The 26,736-nt window shown below is 37.7% G+C and overlaps 1 protein-coding gene across 2 annotated transcripts; it reads left to right on the forward strand.

Annotated features, from left to right (window-relative positions):
* Positions 1 to 1,213: 1,213 nt before the first annotated feature.
* ttk (ttk protein kinase) lies at positions 1,214 to 26,684 on the forward strand. 2 transcript variants are annotated; one of them, XM_084089980.1, is made up of 25 exons: positions 1,214 to 1,313; positions 2,238 to 2,334; positions 4,400 to 4,622; positions 8,455 to 8,561; positions 8,669 to 8,812; positions 9,078 to 9,174; positions 11,743 to 11,821; positions 11,899 to 12,002; positions 12,860 to 12,956; positions 13,054 to 13,159; positions 13,333 to 13,552; positions 13,632 to 13,738; positions 13,851 to 13,994; positions 15,926 to 16,062; positions 16,167 to 16,297; positions 16,532 to 16,661; positions 18,574 to 18,666; positions 18,754 to 18,911; positions 19,019 to 19,170; positions 21,439 to 21,563; positions 21,652 to 21,723; positions 21,855 to 22,031; positions 22,750 to 22,840; positions 25,084 to 25,169; positions 26,361 to 26,684. In XM_084089980.1, the coding sequence occupies exons 2-25, from the start codon at positions 2,247 to 2,249 to the stop codon at positions 26,442 to 26,444; spliced, it is 2,952 nt and encodes a 983-aa protein (XP_083946106.1). In that variant the 5' UTR covers positions 1,214 to 1,313; positions 2,238 to 2,246; the 3' UTR covers positions 26,445 to 26,684. The 2 variants fall into 2 exon arrangements, with proteins under 2 accessions (XP_083946106.1, XP_083946107.1); XM_084089981.1 differs by having other exon boundaries at positions 25,087 to 25,169.
* The last annotated feature ends 52 nt before the right edge of the window (positions 26,685 to 26,736 follow it).

Genomic DNA, 26,736 nt, shown 5'->3' on the forward strand with positions numbered 1-26,736 from the left:
TAGAATTTACCTTCTTATGAGTGACTTGCAGGAGACATTAAAGGGGTCATTACAGGTTTTTTTTTAAATAATATTTTTCGCAGCTCCTTTAAGGCTTGTCAATATATGTGAAACAGCATCTGGAACAGGGAAAAATGTAGGGCGGGACTTGATTTTGTCCATGGAGAAGTGATTGGATGGTTGTGGTTTGCTATTGGTGGATCTCATGTGAGTGACAGGTTGCCCCGCCCTCACGCCAGTAAACGCATCATCATAGAAGAGAAGAGGTGCTGCAAGAGGGAGAAGTTATTTTGATTGAAGATTATGAGGGCACATGAATTTAAAAATAATAATAATAAAATATGATGTGCATGGATAAATCATTTGTAATAAATACTGCAATATTCTAAAAATAATAAGAATAGGTCATTTTGATTTCGTGGTGAATATATATATATATATATATATATATATATATATATATATATATATATATATATATAGTATAGTATAGAAACATTTTTGTTAGAAACAACATTTGCCAAGTTCGTATGCTTTCAGTTATTTCAACAATAAAATAAGCTTTTATTTGTCAGTGTTTAAGAAAGCAAAGAATAAAATGTTACTTACGAAATGGTTCAGATCATTTCATTGCATGTGGAACTGAACAGAATATTGTCATTGAAACAGAGCCACCATGTATTGTTTTATGCAAATTAGCACATACATAATTAGATTATGCACCTTTGTCCATGTTAACAAACAATTAAAAAAAAACTTGTAATAAATTTTTTAGTTTGTCTTGATGCAAGTAATCAACACAGTAATTTTCATGGTGATATCTAAAGGTTAATAGCCTATTTTTACCCTATTCACATGAGAAAAACAACATTAGGCGTATGAATAGGATATATTTGGGTCTTTTTCGAAACTTTCCCCTAATGGGATTCTTCGGGGCTTTTTTTTTCCTTACTCAGGACATATTGAGGATACAAAATCAGTTGAGTTTGCTTCTGTTGCAATTTGTTCAAGGTTGACCCCCATTTTGGCTTAAAATGACTGGACTATATATTACTGGATATATTCTATTACTGCATATGAAACGCTTTTTTGTAGACATTTTCTGTTCTCCAAAATGTTCACCAGAACGTGCGCAGAATGAAAGTGTGACGTGGCAGGGAAGCCCCGCCCATCAGGCTGTAAAATGATCACGTGGAATACAAACTGACCAACAGGAGCGCGCGCTTTGGGGAAGTGGCGAATTTTGAAACGGTTGTTGAACAAAACAATTACTCGATCACACCGTCAGATTATCCTCCTTTCTCCGTCTCAGGGTAAGTAAAATACCCTTTTACATCGTCCAAAATGCAAACAGTGCGATGTAGTGCGTCAAGATGTTGATTGTCGTTAATTTAATCAATAACGCACGATTGTCAACGAGGAGTGTTGTGTTGTAAAGTGAGATTAGCCGGATAGCTGCTAATCACCCGACACAGTGGAGCTGTTCCTCAGGTTATTAATCACAGCAAGACAACAATCATTATGTCAAGTCATGAGAGTGATCAAATTAAGATCTAGGATAAAAACTAGCTCAGATGCTGGTAGGCCCTCAGACTTTAACGTTAACGTTACTTCTGTAGATTTGGTGCATCATCATCATCATCATCATCAAAACAAACTTGAAATGTTATTTTTGCAAAGTCTGGCCTTTGAAAGAGACCTAAGTTAACATTTGGAAGATATTTAGGCTTTGTTCACTTTGAATACTTTAAAATCCATTATGAATCAAAGGTTGGATGAGACATGTTTACAATGACAGATAGATAACGTTACGGGCATAAAGACATAGACTGAAGCATGGTGAATATTTCCAAAGATGTCAATGCAGTACAGTAATTGTGTTGTGTTTATGTTTGTTTTGTTTTGTAATATGCATACATAGCTGCATGCAAGTATAATAAGTAAAATTGTAGGCTAATTTGAATGAAATTAAACGTCTATGTTTCGGGGGATCCTGTTGCGGAGACTTCCACTTTTAAAAACACTAAAGAAATTATATCATTATGAATAAAACATTTTCAAAGTTTTTATAGTTGGGGTTATGTAAACAATAAAATAAGCTTTTATTTGCGGAGAGACATATTCATGCATATATAGACTGAAGCATGGTGTCATTTTCCACAGATGTCAATGCAGTAGTAATTGGTGTGTGTATTGTAGTGTAATTGGTGTGTGTAATTGGTGGTTGTGTTGTGTAGTGTGCAGAGATGGATGAAGAAGAGAGCACTGAGCGACAGATGCAGATTGCCATGTTGTGTCAACGGCTGGCCAAGATGAAGAGGTTATTCAAAGATGGTAGGCTAATAAATGTAATATTTGGGTAATGAATTTGCCAAATAATATTTTCAGGGTACGCACACTTTAAACCTTGCTCTATCAGGGAATATCAAATTTGGGACTTCCTCTAGAAATGTTATGGAAATTAAAGGGATAGTTCAGCCAAAAATTAAAGTTCTGTCATCATTTACTCACCCTCGCCTCGTGTCGTTCCAAACCCGTAAGACTTTCGTTCATCTTCAGAACACAAATTAAGATATTTTAAATCTGAGAGATTAATATGCTTAATATGATGATCAGATTGAATTGAGTCTTTTATACACACATAAACATTGATAAGCGAACATAAACAGAAGCTCAACCGAACCTATGCGAGGCCTTCTCTGCTGGCCTAAACACTATCACAATCACTGACTTGTGCTTTAATATATTTTCTTCCATGAATGGCAATTAAACTGTTGTTTTAACCAGTCAGATAATCAATCAGATTTAATCAGCCAATCAGATTTTGCTTTGGCTGCACCGGGGCCATCTAGCAGGTGTACAATAGCGTCTGCATTTTCACATCCTTTGATTGGATGGTCAGAGTGTACTATTGCTAGTAGTCAGAGCTAGCTAACCGCATCTGATTCTGTAGCGAAACTAAAATGCATTAATGTAGATTTAATAGTTTTTCAACCCACAAATTAATGTTTCTCTCCCTCCTCGACCCCCAGCAGGTTCAAACCTACCAGAAAAAATCCCTTTTTCCAGCTTAAAGCAGAGTCACGGATCACTATTCGATCTGTCCCGGGTAAAAACAGAACAAACTGACTGTAATGTATGCATGTATGTCTGATTTTAAAGGCAAAAGTCCCGTTGATCTTACTGATTTCCTTCAGAAATCTGTGTGAGAGCACGGGTCAGCTGTACACATCCCTGAGTCCACGGCTTCTGTCGAGCGGACACTCTCAGTCTCAGCACTAAAGCGAATTAAAACCAATGCCAGAAATACGACGGGACAGACTCGACTTTCAGCATTATTAGCCTTGATAGAAAAGACTTATTGTTGGAACTGAAACACACAGATAACCTCATCAACAGAGTAATTGAAGTCTTTTTGAGGAAAGAAATTAGCATGGATTTTAGGGGTGTCACGATTCGATACATATCACAATACCGAACTCACGATACGATATTATTGTGATACTCCAAGACATATGATAAAAGGTTAACAAAAAATTTACTGTTTATTAAACTGATAAATTTGACATTACATTGTGTGTGTAAATGAATATTCTTGGACTTGGTGCTGGAAACCCAAAGGATAACACCAGAATAGAGACACCAGAATAACAATATTCATGATTCTGAAACTGAAAAAACAGTGTTATTTTAGACGAATATGTTTCTCTGTCACAGACTAGATGCATTTAAAATAATGTAGGCCACTTTTTTACACAGATATTCCCCTATTGCATTATTATACATTATATTCAACATAATATATAATATTTTAATGAAGTACTGACACTAAAACTCTGAAAACTAAATTTTTTTCTATTCACGATACATATTGTTGCATTTTTGTATTGCGTTATATTGTGACATGATATATTGTTACACCCCTAATGATTTTGTGTAAAAAAAAACAAATAATTTTTAATCGGAACGCAAAACAACTGTACACGCACAAGCCGAACTCGCTCGTTTCTCTCTACCCGGCCTGTTCCGAACTCACCTCAACCCTATTTTAACACTATTAAAAGCGTATTAAGAGGTGGATTAATTCAGGATGAATTTAATTGAATTGAAAAGAAGAATGAAAGTCTTAAAGGTTTGGAACCACAGGTGAGTAAATGATGACAGACTTTTCATTTTTGGGTGAACTATCCCTTTAATAAAGTTAAGGACATTCCTCTAATTCCAGTATAAATGTTTGTAATTATGCTCTGCGCTAAAATGTTTAATCTTTTTGAGAGCAATTTCTAAAATGTTTATTAAAAATCTTAATCCCGTAGTAATCATAAAATCATTGTTCAAAACAGGAATTCTGGGTTGTAATCAACCAGACCAGAACATTTACATCTTTTCTTCCGTACAGACGACACAGATTACATCAACCAGGCCATCAGCTCAAACTCCCCTCAGACCTGCTGGACATTTCTGACCAATCTGGAGAAGAAAGGCAATCCTCAAACGGATCCCAGCCTTCTCACAAAGCTCATCGACTGCTACACGCGTGTGTTTTCCAGCATGCCGTTGGGGAAGTACAGTCAGAACGAGAGCTATGCCAAGATGCTGGTCAGATTTGCAGAGTTAAAAGCGTAAGTCGCTCAAGTTCCATCTCCTGTTTCACTCTGAGTTAAAATTATTTATTGCATCCTTTTCCTCATTATGGAAGTTATGTGCATAATGATCGCTGTTTCTTGAACATACTATGTCTTTTTATAAAGTCCTGAATTTGTTTTTGGGGTCTACTAGAATAGGTTTTCATGCTTTAATGTTGAAATGCACATTATTTTCCACATATTTTTCAATAAGTGCGTTTACATGCACGTTCTTAACTGATTACACACAATAAGCAACAACACGTGTGGTCATGTAAACGCGTTAAACCGTTCTCCTTTTATTGGCGTATGGTCATAAACTGCTTAAAGGTCCCATGACATGAAATTTTCACTTTCTGAGGTTTTTTAACATTAATATGAGTTCCCCTAGCCTGTATATGGTCCCCAAGTTTCTAGAAATTTCAATCGGTGTAAATCGAGCTTTTGCTATCTTTCTCTGCCTTTGAGAAAATGGAGGCTCATACGCGCTGATCTTGAATCTCCTCCTTATGACGTCATAAGGAGGAAATGTTACCTCCCCTGTCTGCTTTGCCCGCCCAGAGAATATTTTCCGCCCATGAGAAAATGCGCTAGGAAGTAGGAACGCGCGCGATTTTAGTTTGTCCACGAGAGATATCATGGCTTTTGCGCGAGCGAAGCATAACAATTGCTCAATAATTGGATGTACAAATGAAGACCGAAGGGTCAATACAGAGCTGGGCTTGCTGAACGTCTGAAACTAAAGTCTGGATCACTCTCTTTGGCTCAGCTACACACCTCGGACAAGTAAGTCAACTAATGATATATAAGTGTGTTGCTTTACTGTTTATGGTTACCTAGACTGTTACACGTAGAATGTGGCTGTAACATTAGCTATGCAGCTATGCAGTTTATGTGTGTGAATACACACACTGTAATGCGAGTGTTGTACACTTCTTTGTTATTTGGATAACCGTTTTCCTGTTGGTTATATGGCGCGCGCGATATCCGCATTTCAAGATCGCAGAGCTTGATGTAATTGTAATAAGATAAATTACAGACGTTACAGATCTCTCATGAAAAGGCAACAGTAGGTTAGCGTTAGCTACATGATAATAACTGTAAACCGTCTGAATAAAGTACCGTATCCAGACATAATATTTTAAACTAACCATTCGGAAACGTCCTGCTGGAGCCGCTGAGTTGCAACTTCTTCATCCGTTGCTTCTCCATCCGGATCGGATTCTGGGTCAAACTGAAATTCTTGAAAGACTGCGTGTCTTCGTGCCATTGCAATAGGCTATATCCAACGTAAACATGCACGCCACGGTACCGTTGCGCAAGATGGTCAAGGCCACACCCACCCTCCACCTTGCGCCGCCTTTCTCCTCCTCATTATCATTTAAGGCTACAGACACAGAAACGGCCCGTCTGAAGGAAGCTCATTCTGGGACTGGCTGAATTTTTGGAAAGAGATTTCAGATACAGTACTAGGGACCACTAAGGCCTATATTAAAGCCTACAAAAAGTAGCATGTCATGGGACCTTTAAGAATAAACCGATCGACATGGCTAGAGTTTTGCCTGACATGTAAACGCCTTAATCTGCGTTCTGAGTGTAGGCTGATGCATGAATGCTTACGGTTTGACGTCACCTCCAGGGAATAACCTTTTTTTTTTTTTTTTTTATACAGTCTTGTATACATTGCAAGTAAAACGCGTTTAAAAGACTATTAAAAAAACATTGATTTGCATGTAAACTGGTAAATTGGGTTATTTCAATAAACTGATATTTGGTAATTATCATCGTATTGGTGTGTGTGTAAATGTGCTCATTGTTGCAGCTCGTCTCTTCCCAGTCTGTCAGTAATGCTAAGTTTAGTTCCTGTCTCTATGAAGCCCCTCCTTCCGAGAAGTACAATGTGCTCTGATTGGTCAGCTGGTCCAGTAAATTGTGATTGGTGAATGAAATGTCACGCCCCTTACCATAACTGCTAGTTTCAACACACTACTAACTTAACTAGGTCTGGGTATCGAGTTCGATACTTTTTAGGCACTCACCGAATTGCCTCTATACCATTGAGTATCAACAAATGTCTTGTTGTTCAGTACCTAAGGGATTAATCTTGTCAACGTCAGTGAGCCAATAAGCATGTAGCATGATTGGCTGTGGCAGAAAAACGCTAGTTTACACTGGTTATGCCCAGAGACGTGGCTCACATATGAGGCTGTTTTGTGTAAGCGACTAAGCGTCCCAACCCCCATACAGTAGATGGAAAAGATCAAAGGTGTAGCTACATTTCACCAGGCTCGATGCCAACAGCGTGCGATGCAATATTCGCAACAAGATAATTGATAATTTACCGACAATACAACAAATCTGATGAAGCATTTGACAGCGCACGGAATAAAGTTAAGAGCAGAAAGTTGAAACTTGCTCCGTCTTCGACTTCAAGAAGAACTGGAGTGCGTCACAAATGAACCAAAACTTGGTCAATAGGATACTTGCCTCACAGACAGGAGAAACAGGCCTATAGAAAGCTTGAAATTTCTACTTTTAAAACGAAACAAATACTCTCTGATTATGAATGGGGCATTTCTCTCTACAGGCGCATGTTCACTATACTGCAGATTACTAGTCAGTAGGGTTGCAAAATTCTGGGAATTTTCAAAGATGGAAACTTTCCATGGAAATTAATGGGAATTTAAGGGAATTAACAGGAATTTATGGGAATAAACTGGGAATTTTCAAAGTTGAGGGTTGGCTCTTCATAGGGAACTTAAATATAGTTGAGGAAAGTATATTTTAGCATAATCTTGACTAAAACAAACAGATGCCATTCAAATACACTTGAATATCCATGCCATTCCTCAATCACATGCACATAGCACACTGCTTACTGCATGGCTATTGAGACCACACCCCCTACTGGCACTGTGCATGCCTCCATCATACGTACAGAAGCCCAAAGCACAAGACTATTGAAGGCAAAGTAAAGTAAGTTTTGATGATATTATGGGGAAATATATTTATTAAATGTTTAAATTGCAAATATCACATACAAATGTATTCATCTAGTAGATAGCAAGCTGATAAGTTAGATGCTAAATAAGCTAGCATAACTTTATTTTACCACATAAGTAGGGCTGGGCGGTATGACGGTATATATCGTTACCACGGAAGAAAATGTCAACCGTAACAGATTTTTTTATTCCGTGTATACCACAACATGTAAATAAGTAGGCGTGGTTAACTCATGTGCAGCGTGCGTGAGACTGAGACACTGATATTTGTCAAGGAAACATGAAGAAAGACCAAGAGGATCCACAAAAGGAATTACGTTTTCAAAATTAACGTGATATTTTCGGGGGGGAAGGCGCAGAAGTCAACTAGAGCAGTGCAGCACACTGAAAGTTTAGAGAGACGCACATGCTTGCAACGGGGCTTACTTGACAACAAGTTCATATATCAATATTCTAACGAATAGAAATAACCTTAAATAATGTATCTATCCGTCTCTTATGTGTACAGTTACTTTCAGAGTGGACGCGCAAGCGGTTGCCGTGGTAATGAATATTTCCAAAATTCCCCAGCTTAACTTCCCATGGAAATTTCCCAGAAAATTTGCCCAAAATTTGCAACCCTTACTAGTCAGCAACATCAGCTTCATCTTTGTAGTCAACACTTACTCAAAAAACACTGGTTTATTAATAAACAATTAAAATGTCTCCTTGCTATTTTTCCCCCCGACACATTCATAATCATTAGGCTGCTTTTGCCAGTGCTTTGCGGCAAGCTTTATGCGTTTTAACTGTTTTATTTTATTTGTAATGTCTCTCTTTGCCAACAGCATCCAAGATGTAAATGATGCTCAGGCTAGTTTTGATATAGCGAGATCCCACTGTAAGGATTTTGCCTTTGTCCACATTGCTTATGCACAGTTTGAGCTTTTACAAGGTAAGGAGACTAAACGTAAAAATATTAGACACATGTAGCTTTTGCCTCTTTCAAAATGTCTGCTAATTGAGAACACACGGTCATGAAGTTTCTTTCATTCTCTCCAGGCAACTTTAAGAAATGCACTTTGATTCTTCAGAAAGCTTTTGAAATGAATGCTAAACCCAGGCACGTTCTGGAGGCTGCCGTGCAGAATCTGAATCTAGGCAAACGCCAGCTCCTCTCACAAGAAGATAAAGAGAACATGTCAGGTTTGTGTTGGCTACATTTATGATGTCCATCTGTGAGCATGTTTGTAATTGCATTGAATAATATGACTAATGCATGTCTGCATTAAACATTTAACAGAAGAAAGTAAGAATAAATGAGAGAATTGTCATTTTTGGGCTATCTATTCATTGATTTGTGAAGATTTGCTGTAAGCATCTGTTTCTATTATACTGCTCTATGTAATGCATGCTTTTGCTTTCTATGAATCATGCTTGTCTTTTTAAATGACTTGTGAAATCTCTCTAGTATCTGCACACGACAATGCTCAAGATTCTGTGAGAAGCAGCTCCAGAACATCAGATGGAACATGTGACCTGCAGGCCAGCAGCACTTTTCCCCAGGGGTATGACACGCTTATCTCATTTATGCAGGGTTCATACAAGGTCCTTGAAGTACTTGAATTGGAGTTTTTGAAATTTAAGTCCTGAAAAAACAGCTATATACATGCATACATACAACTGGTCAAAAGTTTTAGATCGGTAAGATTTTTTATGTTTTTAAAAGAAGTCTCTTCTGCTCACCAAGGCTGCATTTATTTGATAAAAAACAATACAAAAAAAAAAAAAAAGTAATATTGTGAAATATTATGACAATTTAAAATGACTGTTTTCTATTTTAATATATTTTAAAATGTAATGTATTCCTCAGCATCATTACTCCAGTCTTCAGTGTCACATGAACCTTCAGAAATCACTCTAATATGATGATTTTATGCTCAAAAAACATTAATTATTTTTATGTTGAAAACAGTTGTGTACAATTTTTTTTAAATCAAAATTCTTTGATGAAAGTTCAAAAGAACAACATTTATTTAAAATAGAATATTTTCTAACATTATAAATGTCTTTACTGTAACTTTTAATCAGTTTAACTCATCCTTGATGAATAAAAGTATTGATTTATTTTTCTTTCCCCCAAAAATAAAATTTAAATTCTTACTGACCCCATACTTTTGAACGGTAGTGTTTAATGTTACAAAAGCTTTCCATTTCAGATAAATGCTGTTCTTTTGAACTTTCTATTCATTATAGCATCATGAAATAAAAATGTTTTCAACATTGATAATAATCATAAATGTTTCTTGAGCATCAAATCATCATATTAGAATGATTTCTGAAGGATCATGTGACACTGAAGACTGGAGTAATGATGCTGAAAATTCAGCTTTGATCACAGGAATAAATTAAATTTTATAATATATTAAAACAAATAGAAATCAGTCATTTCACTATTTGCTTTTGTAGAGATAAACCATTTATTTCAGTTGGACAACAGTCGCTACAATTATAAACTGAAAGCGTCTGCTTTGCTCAGGAGTCAGATTTTACTGATCACGTGAAGATAGTGAGGATCATGCAGGACAGGACGATGGTGGAGGATTTGGTGCGCATTAGATCCTGACAGTCATTGACAAATATCTTATCTTGTAAAATGTACACTCCCTACACACAGAGTAGCCTACATGTGTTTGCCAATTTGAACGAACGTACAAACAAACACACATTAAAAGGCAATTTCAATACCCCGCATATTGATAGGGGCTCCCTGATGCCCTTGATGTTATCGATATTTCTTCACCGTAACATCCCTATTTCACATGACAGAATTATTTATTTACTAGGGATGTCCAGATCCGATCACGTGATCGGAAATCGGGCCCGATCACGTGGTTTCAGACTCGATCGGAATAGGACGTTACCTCCCGATCAGGACTCGGATATATATGTATATATTCTAATTATTTTTTAACACATCTATAGTTATGCGGTGGCACAGAGTTAGAATCCACACAGAAACTTACAACGCGTGCGGCATGACATCACTTTGTTGCAAAGACGTATGATGTGTAAACTAACCAAGTGAAAGCGCGGGCGCACCGCTGTCTCCTTCAAGCGCTTGCTCTCTGTGGCGTCTGTCGTTGCTATGCAACCATGAACTGCGCTCTCCATGATGACAAGGAAGTATCAGCAAAGTAGATTTCTAGCCCTTGCATTAGCTTTACTACTAGATATATTTATGGAGATGAAAAATAATAAGTCGCCCTGTACAGCTATGATCAGCTGTTCGGCCGAGCATTCAATGTTGTTACGCTGTAAGCTGATCAGTTGGTTCGTTGCTGCCGCGCTCTATCACTCGCACACCATAAAGAGCAACATGTTTTTTAATGTTTCAGTTTCTTGATTAAAATGGCATAATTTGGAAGCGGATAATTTCTTCACAAACAGCTCATTATGACTCAAAATGATAGAATGCTGCACCTACACTCGATAGTGTGAATAAGATCAGCGCAACGCAGACCACTGCATTGACAGCGTGAAACATATGATCTGTCTACGGCCAGGACTCAGCGGAAGACAGAGAAAGCCGGTCCAGCGCTGATTGAGGAATTAAATTCGAATTAAATTCGAAAATAAAAGACAGTTTGACATTTTTTCTCGCATCTGTGATTTTTTTTTTTTTAATCAATTGCTCTGAGATGAAGCAAATATATTTGTGCGGGAATTTCTCGCACTATAAAAGCTAACCTTGCGGGAATGGTTTAAATTATGCGCAACCCCGGCATTCACGCACCGAAAATTCAAGCCCTGCAGTGCAAAGGTGAAGAATTTATGTTATTTATTACATAAATGATTGTTCAAGCTACCTCACAGAAGTGCTCTGTTTGTAAGAGTTGTTGAATGTTAAAATAAGGTGAATTAAATAAAAAAATAAGGAACATCCTGGATCTGTTTTTTTTTTTTTTTTGCTCTTCTTTATTCTTTTTTATCGAAGTATCGGATCGGGACTCGGTATCGGTAGATACTCAAAATCAAATGACTCTGACTCGGACTCGAGGGCAAAAAAACCTGATCGGGACATCCCTATTATTTACCGTAAAGAAATTGATGATGTTAAACATTGTGATTTCCAGGAGTGATCAGAAGTTCAGTCCACAAGATGAGAACATGCCTGTATGGAGAACAGGCTCACAACCAAGAAGAGTGGCCATGGTAAGGTGTGAGAACAACAGCAAGCAACAATTGAAAGAGGAATTGTGTAATGTACTCACTTCTGTTCATTCCTACAGGCAGAAAGAGTGCCCATGGTGCCTCTCTCTATCCCTGAAAACGAGAGCAATGACTCTGACGGTGTTCAGAAAGCTGAAGCTCCTGTTACCTACAGTTTCTCCAGGTGAGAAATGTGAATCTGTGTAGGGGTGGCTGATATATGACCAAAAGCAAATATTGCTAATTTGATTATTACTATAATCCAGTTAATTATGTACTTCTGGGATCTAATTTTTCTGTATTTATACGGATTTTTATCCGACCTGAAGAATGACAGTTTGCTGGGAGTTTTTAGATGCATTTTAGATGTACTATTGTATAACAGTGTTTGCAATGGTAATATTTTTTTAATAGATTTTTTTTTGAAATTATTATTTAAATACAAAAATATTTTGAAGAATTATTAGGTCTCATTTTATGTAAGGTGTCTTTAACTACTTACATTTAAATTAATCATTTGATACAATGAACTAAGTGTACATGCATGTTTTTACATTGTACTTAAAAAATCCCTGCATGTAATTACAGTTGTAATTAATTTCTGTAAATACATCTATAATTACACTGTTGACCTTCCCTTACATTTTAACCCACTCTTAAACCTACCCATACCAGCAAACCTGTCCTAACCTTTCCCGTATCCCTCCTCAATGGCAGCAAAAGTGTTTTGCAATGCAATATGAACAGCAATTTGTTGTAAGTAGTAATAGTAGTTATGGACACCTAATATAAAATGTGACCAATTAATATTGATTATAATATAATATAGGTATATGACTTCCCCTTGTGCCTTTTAAAAGAGCGCAATAGTCGTGGTTGTCTGTAATCACGGTTAGATCAAATAACCTCAGTCAGACGGTTTATTTCTTAATATCAATCAGAGTGTTTATTTAATAAACACAATAGGCCTATGTACTGTCATATGACCCTGTTTAAAAGTTCCCTGCTCTTTATAAAGCCTTAATGTTTGATTTTCTACAGGCAAACAAGTGGTTCAAGTGTCCGCTCCGCATTCCCGATGTGTTTCTCAAAGAAGGGCACTCCAGATGGAGACTCCTACAGCTTATTGAACCTGAAGGTATAAGAGTCATCTGACCTTACTATAGACACAAACTCACTAGTGCATCATAGCACTCGTTTCATTTCAAGTCCTTACAGTGTCTTCCTCTATGCAGCCACCCATGATTAGTCCAGATCATCTGAGGGAGGACATTGAACAGGGTAACACCATCACAGCACTTCTACACAGAGCAGAAAGAAAAGAAACTGCTAGAATGGAAGGTAATTTTTAATTAAGATATTAACTGTTTAAAGGAGTAGTCCACCCAAAATGTGTAATGACAAATTCAAATTTAGTCTGTTCCCCAGACAAAGACATCATATGACTTTGGGTTTGCTCAAGGAACTTTTTGTTGTAGTGCACTCCTTTCTTCAGATGTCTTCTTCTTCCATAGAAACCACTGACATCAACCAGCTCATCAGCACAAACACTCCTGAAGGCTGTCAGATCTTCCTGAAAAGCCTAGAGAAGAGAGGAGACCCTTGTTCAGACTCTGCGTTTCTTTCCAAACTCCTGGACATCTACTCTAAAGTGTTCGCCAGGTTTCCTTTGGCAAAACATTGCAAAACTGAAAGCTACGCTCAAATGCTGGTGCGATTTGCGGAGTTGAAAGGGTAAGTCAATGGTAGGTTACTCTGAGTATCAAGTTAGCAGCTGATATCTTGAGTAATTTATTCCTTGCAATCTCTACAGAATTGAAGATCCAGAAGACGCTCAAGATCATTTCAGTATTGCCAGATCACACTGTAAAGCTTTTGCTTTCGTGCACATAGCACATGCTCAGTTTGAGCTCTCACAAGGTAACACATGACACTCTGTTGGTTTAGTAAGAACATGGTCATTCAGCACGAGTCAACATGGAAGAAAACTGTTTAAAAACCTGTGTAATAATATGTTCTTAACATCTCTCAGGAAATTCTAGGAAGAGTAATTTGATTCTTCAGAAAGCATTGAGCTCGAACGCACGGCCTGTTGAGCTGCTGCAGACTGCGATCAGAAATCTGAACTCTGGTAAAACTCCTCTGCTTCCTGCTGAGCCTGAGGAGAACACTGCAGGTTAGTCACACTTTTCTGGTAAAGGACACGTTTTTTTTTTTTTTTTTACCCAAGGCGCTAGAGGTCTGAAGCCCGAACCAGGCCTGTACCCGAAATCATTTAACCGGACCCGACCATTACGGTTATATTTTAAGCCTGAACCCAAGGTCCGTTTCTCACAGAAATACCTTTTTTTAATAAGCTGTATTTTATGATTGCTTGCAACGATAATTCAACACATATAGCCACATATAGCCATATAGCCTACATGTACGAACACCGTTTCACCAAGGCCCAGCGGCCCCCTCATCAGTCAGCACACAAGAGAAAAAGAAAAAAACCAGGGACTTACTACTTACGAAACTTTGATGTGGTAGAATGGGTGATACAGTCACAAATTCCTCTGGAACTCAAACATTAAACTTCAAAACAAAGTTTGCGCAGTTGCACAACTATTTACATAAATATAATCTTTCTCAGTACGAGTTATGAAGGAAGAGAACAGCATCGAAAGTTGATGGTTTCAGCGCCGTCCTCCTCTGATTGCGGTGTTGTGACCGAAATCGTGCGCAAAACAGTTTTGCAAAATGATATATGATAAAATAAAAAGGATTCGTATATCATTTTACAAAACGGTTTTGCTCATGTGCTCCTGCGCGCACTATTTCGATCACAACACAGCAATCAGAGCAGGACGGTGGCGCTGAAACTGCGCACGTACTTTCTCTCTTGCGTGCTCATATTTACGATCACAACACGGCATGCAAATTATATGTATAGCCTATATAATTTTTCTTAGTTACGAACCCGAACCCGAGGCTATTCATTAAACATTAACCCGAATCCGAGTGAGTTTTTCGGGACCTGTTGGGCTCGGGTCGGGTAGCAGAACTCTACAAGGCGCACATATATTTTTTTGCATTTTTATTTAATTGTTTACACTGTGATTAAATCACTGAAGATCTGCTTATAACGGTCCTACAGTCCATAGCAATCGAGTTTTTCAGTTTGTTTGAGGTAGACTTCAATGTTGTTTACTCCAGACTCATTTTTATATTTGATATACGCACCAAAGGTTTGCAAAGAAATCTCCAAAATACTTAAAAGATCATTTCAATGTGTAAATATTTTCAGTGATATTGAAATACATATTTTGTCAAGTTGCAAGACATTATTGCTGTCCAATTAAAAAGAAGAGACATAAGATAATACAAAGAATAATACTTTCATAAAGAGACTCTTAATAACTCGTATGTCCACTGCATCACCACATCGTCTTCATCTGTGGTTTTCAACCTCCAGGCCCTCATTGTCAGTGCAACAATATTCAAAGGCCCCGTAACTTTAAGTTTTTCATGATTTAATGAACAAGGATTATGGACAAAGATTTTTGAAAATATTTTTACTCTCATAATCTTTACTCAATAAAATAAAAAGTTGGCATAACTACAAAAATGCACATTCATTATAAATATGCCATTCATTTACATGACTTTTCCAAATCTAGAAAACACACCATTAAAATTAGGCTTCCTCATTATCCAGTGGGAATTATGGTTCTTCAAGAAAAACAAAAAATAAATACAATAATTATAAAATAAAATGTTTTGTCTTTTGCAAATGCTTGGTTTGTCTTGAGTAATCTTGCGGCGCCCTGGTTGAGAACCACTGGTGTTTGTCGGCGCTTGTTTTTGCCCATTGAACATGTTCAATCAGTGTTTATCAGGTCGTGGAATGTCTGAGAAGTGACACAGTGTTATTTGGTGATTGTCCGCATTGTTCGGCGTCTGTCGGTGCAGCGTGACTCAGCCTTAACCCTACACCAAGACAACGATAAAGATGTTTTTTCTTTTCACAATAAAAACAAAGATTTCCAGTTGAGGATGTGCTAGTTTTAAAGTGAAAAATGCCTGTTCAGAAAATAATGATATTAAAATGGTTTGGTTTTGCAGAAAATGTAGCACTAAGTAACAAAATGGATGAGGAAAATCCAACGAAGGTTCCCGAGGAGCAGCAAAAGTCCCATGTCAAGGAGACTTCATCAGAATGGAAGATTCCTACTCTCATTAACAAACATGCATCTCCAGAGGTCTGACCGCAGCTCACGCTTGTCTAATGTCTGAGTTAGAATGATTACAGCGCGGACTCAGCTGGGGTCGGTTCATGATCAATCTGTTGTGTTGTTCTGTTCAGGATCGTAAACCTCCTGCAGACCCCATTTCCACTTCACTCTCACTTCATGCTATGAGAACACCTGCGCCTCCGAGATTACACCCCTCTTTCAGCTGTCAGACTCCCAACTACAAAGACCCAAATGCAAACAGGTAATAACACAGCAGAACACATGGATTAGAAGTGGCCTTGATTTCTCAACGTTAAAGGGTTAGTTCACACAAAAATAAAAATGCTGTTATTAATTACTCACCCTCATGTTGTTCCAGACCTGTAGGACTTTCGTTCATCTTCCAAACAAATAAAGATATTTTTGAAGAGACCTGAGATCTTTCTGTGTTGATGAACTATCCATACTTTAACGATGCTTTCTGTTCCTTTGATAGTTTCGTCACTCCTGTGGTGAAGCAGCGGCCAGTGATAGTGTCTGTTCCATCGACGGCACAGAAAATGGGTCACGCTCAGTTGCCCTGCACTCCTCAGAGCCAGGTGTCCTATATCCAGCAGCCATCACAGGTAAAGAGGCTTGCGTATCTCCAAAACATCAAACAGGCTGAGAAATACAATATGTGATAGAGAGATAAACATGCTTATCATATCAACTAAAAAGAGAGCATCCAATTTTTTTGGCTTGGGTAAGAAAGCAGAGCAGATTAAGGAGTATTTTTATTTTTGTTTAAAGTGAATGTGATATGCCATGAGCAAATAATACATTTCTTCTTTTAAGAGACCTCCATTATCTACATCTGCTAAAATTTTATGAAGTATTTGTGATTTGTATTTTGCTTGATATCGAAGAATGACTTTTTCCACTAGTGAAAATTAGTTTTTTAAATATAAAACATGACTTCACTCCCGAGCGGCAACCTTCCAGTCTCTCTCGTGAAGCCAACACAGAACGGAAGTGACTTAAACTGCAATTCATCGACTGGCCGCTCGAGACAGGCTTCAAAAGAGAGTCAATCCCATAGACCCCCATGTTAAAATGCCCAACTTTACAGCAGACTTTTTTTTTTTTTTACAGCCTGGTACAAAAATTGGTTTTGGTCTATAGTACAGCTAATTTTGCCCTAAATGACAACTGTGAAGGGGGTGAATTTTTTTAACTCATCTGTTTAAATTATTTTAAGCCTTAAAGTTCTGCATAATTAAGGGCGTGGCCACTTGAGTGACAGGTGGATTGCCGCTGCTATCACTACTAGCTGTTTGTCTGCTGTCTGTTAGCCGTCAGTCACCTCAGCTAATTCCAGCTGTCTGAACTTGCCATCTCTGCCGTGTTTGTGCTTTTTTCGGGAGTATTTCAAACAATTTAATACATCTGCCATAACCAATCGCTAACGTTTGGCATTTAACGTTTGGTCGTGACGTATGACCTCAACAACGTCATCGTTCTCAGCCACTCCCTCTGTTTGGGGATTGGACGGAAAAATTGGCCGGAGAAAACCTGCGAATATACCTCAAACCCAGACGACGTACTGAAGGAAAATGAAAATTGAGCGGGAGCGCGGAGGAGGGCGGAGCCAGGCTAATTTGAGAGGTGGACAAAATCAGAATTTAAAATGCACTGAATAAAGCTCTACGAACTTGACGATGCAGACGGCCGGCTCCGCACACTTTAGGCTTCAAAAATGCTCTTCAGAAACCTTTTTTTTACAGTCTAAGCTTCACTTGCAGAAATCTAATTCTTAATATCAAAGATTGCATTTAGACTAGTAAAAGCTTTTATTCTTGATATCTGTAATTGCATTTTCACTAGTAAAATTTTGCAATATGTTATACCTTTTGTAAGCCAATTTGGCTTTGTAAGTCAATACCGGTAGCATTTTACTTAAAGGGTTAGTTCACTCCAGAATTAAAATTTCCTGATAATTTACTCAACCTTCATGTCATCCGAGATGTTGGATGTCTTTCTTTCTTCAGTCGAAAAGAAATTAAGGTTTTTGAGGAAAACTTTCCAGGATTTTTCTCCATATAGTGGACTTCAACGGGAACCAATGGGTTGAAGGTCCAAATTGCAGTTTCAGTGCAGCTTCAAAGGCTCTACAAGATCCCAGCCGGAGAATAAGAGTCTTATCTGGCAAAACGATTGGTCAAATTAGCAGTTTTACTCGTAATAATTCAGTTGTTCATAGACATTTGTATGGTGGAATTTCAATTACCAGTAGTAAGAAACTATTGATATCTATCATTGCCTTTGAATGGAAGAATTTAACTAGTGAAAATGCAATTGTAGATATCAAGAATTATGCTTTTTTACTAGTAAAAATACATTCCTGATATCAAGAAATCCATTATAACTAATGAAAATTGAATATTCAAAAATACCAGAATGGAGTCAGGTGGATAAAAGTGTGGGTGTTATGTTGCTCTAGGCTTCATTTCTGCCTCTGATCTATAATTAATTTTGCAACAATCTTTCACCCTTCAGACCCCCTCCTCCGCTTTCTCAAACGAATCCATCACAATCAAGGGCAAACAGTTCTTCATTTTCAAGATGATCGGTCGAGGCGGATCCAGTAAGGTATGAAAGAATGACGTCTTGAGTGTATACTTCTCTATTTCATACGATTCATTTTGGGTACCAGAAATAACATATATTTCTTTTTAGGTGTATCAGGTTTTTGACCATAAGAAGCATGTGTATGCTGTGAAATATGTGAATCTAGAGGAGGCCGATGCCCAGGCAGTGGAGAGCTATAAGAATGAGATTGAGCACTTGAATCATCTTCAACAGTACAGTGACCAGATCATTAAACTCTATGACTAGTAAGTGTGTGTGTGTGTGATGTGTGTGTGTGATTCACCAGCATCACGACTGTGCTGTGCTTGGGAAAACACTGTAAATGACGAGCTGTGTTCCTGCTTGCTTGCAGTGAGATCACCAGCCGCTACATCTACATGCTCATGGAGTGCGGACACCTGGATCTCAACACCTGGCTACGCAACCGCAAGTCCGTCAACCCGCTGGATAGGAAATGTTACTGGAGGAATATGCTGGAGGCTGTGCACACCATCCACAAACATGGTGACCATCACCTCTCGCACTCTCTAAACCAGGGATGGGCAACTACGGTCCTGGAGGGCCACTGTCCTGCAGAGTTTAGCTCCAACCCTGAAAAAATCACCTGCCTGTAATTTTCTAGTAATCCTGAGGACCTTGATTAGCTTGTTCAGGTGTGTTTGATTAGGGTTGAAGCTAAACTGTGGCCCTCCAGGACCGAAGTTGCCCATCCCTGCTCTAAACCATCACTTCTACTATTTCTCATACTTTTCTACTAAGCATTCAGGGCTGGGCGATACATTCAATATTACAGATATTGTCGCCATTAGCTTTGACAATACAATTCCTTAAATAAATTCCAGCACAAACAACAGCAACCATAAGGAAATGACCCTTCACAATAGATAATGCTTTTGTTAGAGAGCTACATATGGCAATTTATCTGTTCAATAAAATAAAAACCTTACTCGGCTGTTGAGTAATAAAAACGCCATTTCTTCGTCTCTTTTACAAAATTTCAGATCCCTTAAGCTGCGTTCACACTACAAGCGACAAAACGCACGATACCATTGAATGAGAAGCTCATTTCAGCAGTCAGAAACTGTCCTATAATTTATGATATGTCTCCGATATGTCTAGTTTTAGTTTTTTGTTGTTGTTTTTTTTTTTAACACATCAAGGTAAACTAAATAAAAATGTTGCCCTGGCAACTAGCTGGAAAAAAAGTTAATTTTTTTATTTTATTTGTTTTATTCAGGGTTCCCGCGGGGTCTTAAAAAGTCTAAAATTCTGAACTTCAAATTTAAGGCCTTAAAAAGTCTTAAAAACGGACAGATTTTCATCCGCGGTCTTAAATTTAATTTAGGCAGGTCTTAAAAAGGGTTTACCCTCGTTTATTTCCAGAAACGCTGGCCGCAGAAAGTTATTACAAAGTAGCAAAAAAGTATCGAGTCGTAGCCTACGAAGCGGAGCTCTAGTGCAGGGTCTCCAACACGTCGCTCGCGGCCTGATTGGAGGTCGCTCGCCAAGAGGCCGTTCACATATCGCGTCTTTTGCGCGCTCAAGTTCGTTCAAATGTAGGCGCGCGGTAAGCGTGCTCATAATAGAAGCGACACGCTCGTTTTTTCCAGGCGCTGTCTGAAAGCTCAATCAACAGGAATGATGGGGGTGCACCCAAACACTACGGGTGGTGTTCTCTTCTCCGTAAATAAATCTTGTAGCAGAGCTACAGCAAGCATTTCTCGGTGGTGGGAAATCCATTAGCCACTACAACTTTTTTGTCATTGTGGAGACGCAGGGCATGGTTGCATAGCAACGACAGACGCCAGACGGGAAAATAGGACCGAATTTTACTATTAATAATAAAAGATAAGCTAAAGTGCATTGTAAATGTCAGTAATTTATCTTTTTGGACTCATTCTTTTTATAAAAAAAATATTTAAAGTCTGAAATATGTGAGGTTTATCTTTTTATAAAACCTTTTTTGTCAAACCTTTATTTTACCTTGTACATGTTAGTATATAACATGCAAGACACAAATATTCATTTTTAATGGAAATTTATTTGTTATTTGCTGGTTTTCGACATAAAACATGGTGAATTGATTTCATTGTGTAGTTTTTGTACTTTTTGAACAGGATTCTGTGATAACCATGATCATTTTTGTCACTATAATCATGAAATTAAATGTTCATGCCATTTCATCTCTAGTCATGATCAACTATGATCAACTAAAATCAACTAATTATGTGTTTTTTACAGTATAATATGCAAAGTACAATTTTCTATAAAAAAAAAAAATTTGATTCTTTTCTCTGACACGCGTTGTTGGGTGTGGAAGGTTACTAATGTGATTTATCTGTAAATTAAATTAATGCTTTTTCAATTACTGAATTCACTGAAATAAAATTAATTCTTTGATTTGAATATTTATTTGGTAATGCGTCGTGTAGGTCTTAAATTTCAATCTTTATGGCCTTAAAATGTCTTAAAAAGGTCTTAAATTTGACTTACTGAAACCTGCAAGAACCCTGTTTATTTCAGATAATGTTTATTTCAAGTAGCAAAAATGCTTTTTTTATGGTTTTAGTTTTTGTCAATTATTTTAACACTGATTTTTGGGTACTAGTTTTGTGCCACTTTTTAGGGTTTTTTGGTTACCGTCTATAATAAAGACACGCGGGTGGGTGCGTTTCATGGAAAAACACTCATATTCTTTGTACAAAATGTAAAAATCTAGTTTAATTATTTCACTTTTTAATTGATTAATTTCTTTGCATTTTTCATTTGAAGGTATCATCCACAGTGATTTAAAGCCAGCTAATTTTGTGATTGTGGATGCTTCGCTGAAACTAATCGACTTTGGAATCGCCAACCGTATTCAGCCGGACGTGACCAGCATCATGAAGGACTCACAGGTTGGGCTGGAACAGAACTGTGATCTACAGAGAAATGTTGTTTCTGGTCTGTTCTACTTGATTTACTTGTTTTTATGATGTGCGTCAGGTGGGGACTCTAAACTACATGCCACCAGAGGCCATTAAAGACACGTCCTCCAATGGAAAACCAGGGTCAAAGGTGAGAAGAGTTCATATTTTAGTGCCTCAAAATCATTATCGGCTCTGATATTAATGTGTTCCATGCAGGAACAGAGTATAATGGTAGATTACGCAGTCTGATCCCATCATTCTTTCCTCTGCTGTCCACAGATCAGTGCTAAAGGGGATGTGTGGTCTCTGGGATGTATCCTGTATTGCATGACTTATGGAAAGACTCCATTCCAGAGCATCACCAATCAGATAAGCAAAATCCATGCCATCATAGACCCGTCCCATGAGATCGACTTCCCCGATTTTCCAGAAAAGGACCTACTTGATGTACTTAAGGTGTGCAGAATGTTTGGCTGTGCTGAACAGTCATTGACTACATTTACATGCACCATCATGGTGCGATTATAATGAGATTTAGGAGATATTGTGATTAAACTTTATCTCATGTACACACAATACTTTGATCAAATTAAAGTGTGATTAAGCTCATAATCATAGTAAAATATGAGGCATATGCTGATTTTAATCATGGCATGTAAACACTTTAATCACATCTATTCCACTCTGACCGAAGAGCGAATGTGATTGTGAGTTGTGACGTACACAGATGATGCTGTCGTGCAAATTCTGTAAATAAGGCATCGCATTTTTGGGGTGCTGAGGAAACAGACAACATTGTTTGACATGAATATAATGCCACATATTGATGGTCGAAAACATCGAAATGAAGACATTTTTATGTGCGTCACCAAAAATAATCCAGTACGTCCATAGAAATTTGTTTTGCATTTGACGCAAGTAGATCAAATCAGTGGCCAGTGACAAACCTACTGAATGTGAGTAGTGCATTGGGCTTTGTGAATAATGGCAGTAAAAATAACCACAATTGCTAGCGAATAATGAGGAGTGAAGAGGTTTGCTCATGTCATGTAAACGTCCTTACAAATATAAATAATTGGAAATAATCACATTATTGCTGCACATGTACACATAGTCAATTAATGAGCTCAAGAATTTCATAGTACAGTGCTTTCTGTCTGTCTGTTCATTTCAGAGGTGTTTAGTTCGCAATCCTAGAGAAAGGATTTCCATAGCAGAACTCCTCGATCATCCATACCTGCAGCTGCAACATGCACCTGAGCCAGGTATGTGCTAATATGTGCAAACAACAGTCTCCTAAAAATTAACAAATGTTTTCTGAAAGCTATCACATATCTAAAGGTGTTTAAAATCATTTTTTGCTGGTTTATACAACACGGATTTCGCTGACGTCAGTGCTATTGTAGAATTGGCCTGTTTGCGGGTATATTTGCTGCACGATTAATTTATTCCACAATCAGAAATGTCTGATCATATGACCATGATAAAGTAGTATTTTAAAGTACGCTCTTGCCTTGATGGAATTACCGTAATTACAAGATTTCGACTTCCTTGTAGAACTTGCAATTGAAACTTGTAAACTCTGAATTTAAAACATGAAAGCTCTGACTCTCAAAATGGCAGCGACCTTCAGCTGCAAAATGTAGTTAAGTAGTTATATCGTAATATTTCTTTTTAAAGGCGTCCTATTATGCTCATTTACAGGTTCATAATTTTGTGTATGGTGTTATGGAGTCTACTAGAATACGTTTTCCTCATTTAAAGTTCAAAAAACATTATTTTTCTTTTAAATTGTTGCAGCACCTGTTTTCACCTTCTGTCTGAACGCTCTGTTTTAGTTTCGGTTTCTTTAAAACCCGCTTCCCAAAAAGCACAGTCTACTCTGATTGGTCAGCCGGCAACCGGTCTGTTGTGATTGGCTTTCCGAGGCGCTGTAAACACTATTGTAACTATGCTAACTATGACATCAGTTTTGCCGTATCAGTTCGAGCCCAAATCCGACACCAGTGCAACTCAACCAGGCCCCGCCCCTTTTTTTGCGTATGCCTTGGGTGGGAATTATTGGGAATATTGTATAATATATATATATATATATATATATATATATATATATATAACGTGTTTGTTCCCGGAAGAAAACTCAAAACTACAATGGAGGCGTTTCAGGGAGTTCAGAAACACTGACACTGATATAGAGAATAACTCCTGCTGGAGGGACTTTGTAACTTTGCAGAGCTTTTTCATGCTTAAGCAGCAACACACTAAAGAAAGATGAACATGTAACGAAGCATGATAGGACCCCTTTAATAATTCCTATAATTGACTACTAGTTATTAATTAAAGAATACATGGTGCGCATGTAGAACAAAACAATGGCTATGTTCAAAATACAATATCTGTTATAATATAATTAAATATTAAGCCTTTATTTTGACACAATATATTAATCCGAAATTAAACAGATGAACAGAAATTAAATTTAAACCGATATTTCTCAAATTCTATTAATTTATTAATCTGAAATTAAACCGATTAACAGAAATTACATTTAAAATGATATTTCTCAAATACTATTTATTTCTTTCCAAGTTAAAATGTTTGTTCTTTGATTTCAATATTACTTTGTGCACCCTTATATGAACAAGGGGTTGCACAGACTAGTCGACTTAAATGCTCTGCAATGACGCTTTAAGCTTTAGGCTTGACCTCGACTAGTCGCTGATCATTCATGACCTATAGGATAAGAACAATGCGCAACAGGATAAGAAATCTTTGAAGTCCACTTTTACGCTCAGTTTCTAACAATTAAAATGACAAATAACTGCATACTCTGCTCCACAAGATATGTTTGATTATACTATCTAGATGCTTAACATGGATCAGGTGAATGCACGTTTTAAACAGCTTACATGTAAGTTAATCGCCATTCTGAACGAGTGCTCTGCTGCATTACACACACACACACACACACACACACACACACACACACACACACACACACAGACAGTCGCTCAAACATCACGTGCAGATCACACACACAGGGACATTCAGGAGCGCAGAAACTTACTGTCAACACTGTTCTGTGATTTATCAATAAAATAGCTCAGAAACTGAAAAGGTTCAAGCATATATTTCTGAGTAACTAAAACCCACAACTTCAGTATTAGTAGAGAGACGCTGCCAGGCAGAAGTAATTCACACGCAGTCGCTCCCTCACTAATGCACTCATATAAAAGCCCTGTGTAATATACCATATCTCTGCACAAAGCAACCCGTTGCGTTTGAGTCTCGGCTCGAGGTTCAGGCTTATTTTTTCATTAATGACATCATCAGCGACTAGTCGACGGCGACTCGACTTTAGTCATAAAAGTCGACTTAAAATTTTTAGATCGTTCAACCGTATGTACCAATTATCAGTCTTATCCTCATAGGAATGTAAATAATTACACTGCATGCATAAAGCAAATTCTGTCTGTTTTAATGTGATTATTATTTTTCTGTCATTCAGCAGAACCATGTGACAATGATTTGAAGAGAATCCTTAATGAACTGGCGGCTCTTCAGTCTCCCAACAGTATCGCGAGAGCTGCTAGTGTAAGTCTTCCTCATCCAGCTGCTCAAACACCTTGATGAAGCATTATGTGTTAGTTTAATACCTGTTAGACCCCGTGAAGTGTAAATTAAAGCGTGTGGGTTTGCTTTGAGACAATCTACTGCAGGGTTTCCCAAAGTGGGCTTCATGAGTTTATGAAAATCTTATTTGTAAAATTCAAACAAAGTTATTTTAAAACAATCAAAATAAAACACTTACTAAAAAAGATCACATTTTGTTCATTTATCTGCATGTGACTGACATCAGAGAACCGTGAACATGCAAATGTGTCGTTAAATTATTGAAACATTTGTTTAAAATCTCAGGGGGGCTTCAAGTAGATATTTTAGGTCGAAGGGGTTCATCTGACAAAAGTTTGGAAACCATGTTATATCTTATAAGTTAATGCTCATTAGAACGAGAATGGCCTTCCTGCTGAACTCTATGTAGAGTCTCCAAGATTGTGCCTGGGACCATTTTAAAAGGTTCCACCATGACATTCTGTTTTAATAGGAAATCCATCAACATAAAGTGTGTGCAATAAAGATTTACTCACCCCAAGGCCATCCAAGATGTATATGACTTTCTTTCCTCAGCTGAAGAGAAATTAAGGTTTTGGAGGAAAATATTTCAGGATTTTTCTCCAATACGAGTGAATGGTGCTCAACATAGACCTTTTTTGACAGTCCAAAATCTATATTTAGGCAGCTTCAAAGGGCTCCGCACGACCATCAGGGTCTTCTGTAGCGAAAGAATGATGTTCTTTTTAACTACAAATGCTCACCTTGAATCCAGCTCTCGTCACACCAGAGGTCGTGAACTCAACTCTCTTGAATGCGCTTCGCAGAGATGGACCAAGGAGAGCATTTCTGGTTCAAGACTGATTGTTTCACTTGAATAGACCCGTATTTGTCAGCTGTGGTTGTGTGGAGCCCTTTAAAGCTTCCTAAATCTGGATTTTGGACAGTCAAAAATGGTCTACGTTGAGCAGAATTCACATGCATTAGATGGAAAAAAATCCTGGCGTGTTTTCCTCCAAAATTTCTCTTCAGCTTAGGAAAGAAAGTCATGCACTTCCTGGATGACCTCGGGGTGAGTAAATAATCAGGACATTTTTCATTTTGGGCTGACCTTTAAGCAAAAATATGATCAACATTTACATTTAAACCGCCTTTCTTTACTCACCGCTGCAGAACCTGGCCAAGATGTGCAACAGCGGGAGGAAGTTAGATGTTTCTGAATGTGTGAAAACATCCACTCAGACCCTGTGGAAATGATGAGGATTGGAGATGATGGAGCCTGCAGGACTCAAAACCACTGTTTCTAAGCGCTCAGGAGACACTGAGGTCTTTCTCTCACCTCAAAACCGCTCTGAGCTTCTGCCGTCACGCTTCTAGATGCCTTAAAGAAGTGCATGTTTGTTGTCCATTTCTACTTCACTGTTTCTGATTTTATTTTACCACATAATGTAATCTAAGAAATTGTACATGACAAAATAAAACACATCTTGTCAGGTATATTTCAAATGTAGTATTTATTAGTAATCAAGTTGGGAGTAATTATGATTCT

The sequence above is a fragment of the Abramis brama genome (genome assembly GCF_963993115.1).
Source record: "Abramis brama genome assembly, chromosome: 17".
Lineage (NCBI taxonomy): Eukaryota > Metazoa > Chordata > Actinopteri > Cypriniformes > Leuciscidae > Abramis > Abramis brama.

Coding starts and splice junctions, on each gene's coding strand:
- ttk (XM_084089980.1), top strand. CDS start 2,247: ATGGATGAAGAAGAGAGCACTGAGCGACAGATGCAGATTGCCATGTTG. Junction 8,813..9,077: donor AGATAAAGAGAACATGTCAG/GTTTGTGTTGGC, acceptor AAATCTCTCTAG/TATCTGCACACGACAATGCT. Junction 22,841..25,083: donor GCAACATGCACCTGAGCCAG/GTATGTGCTAAT, acceptor TCTGTCATTCAG/CAGAACCATGTGACAATGAT.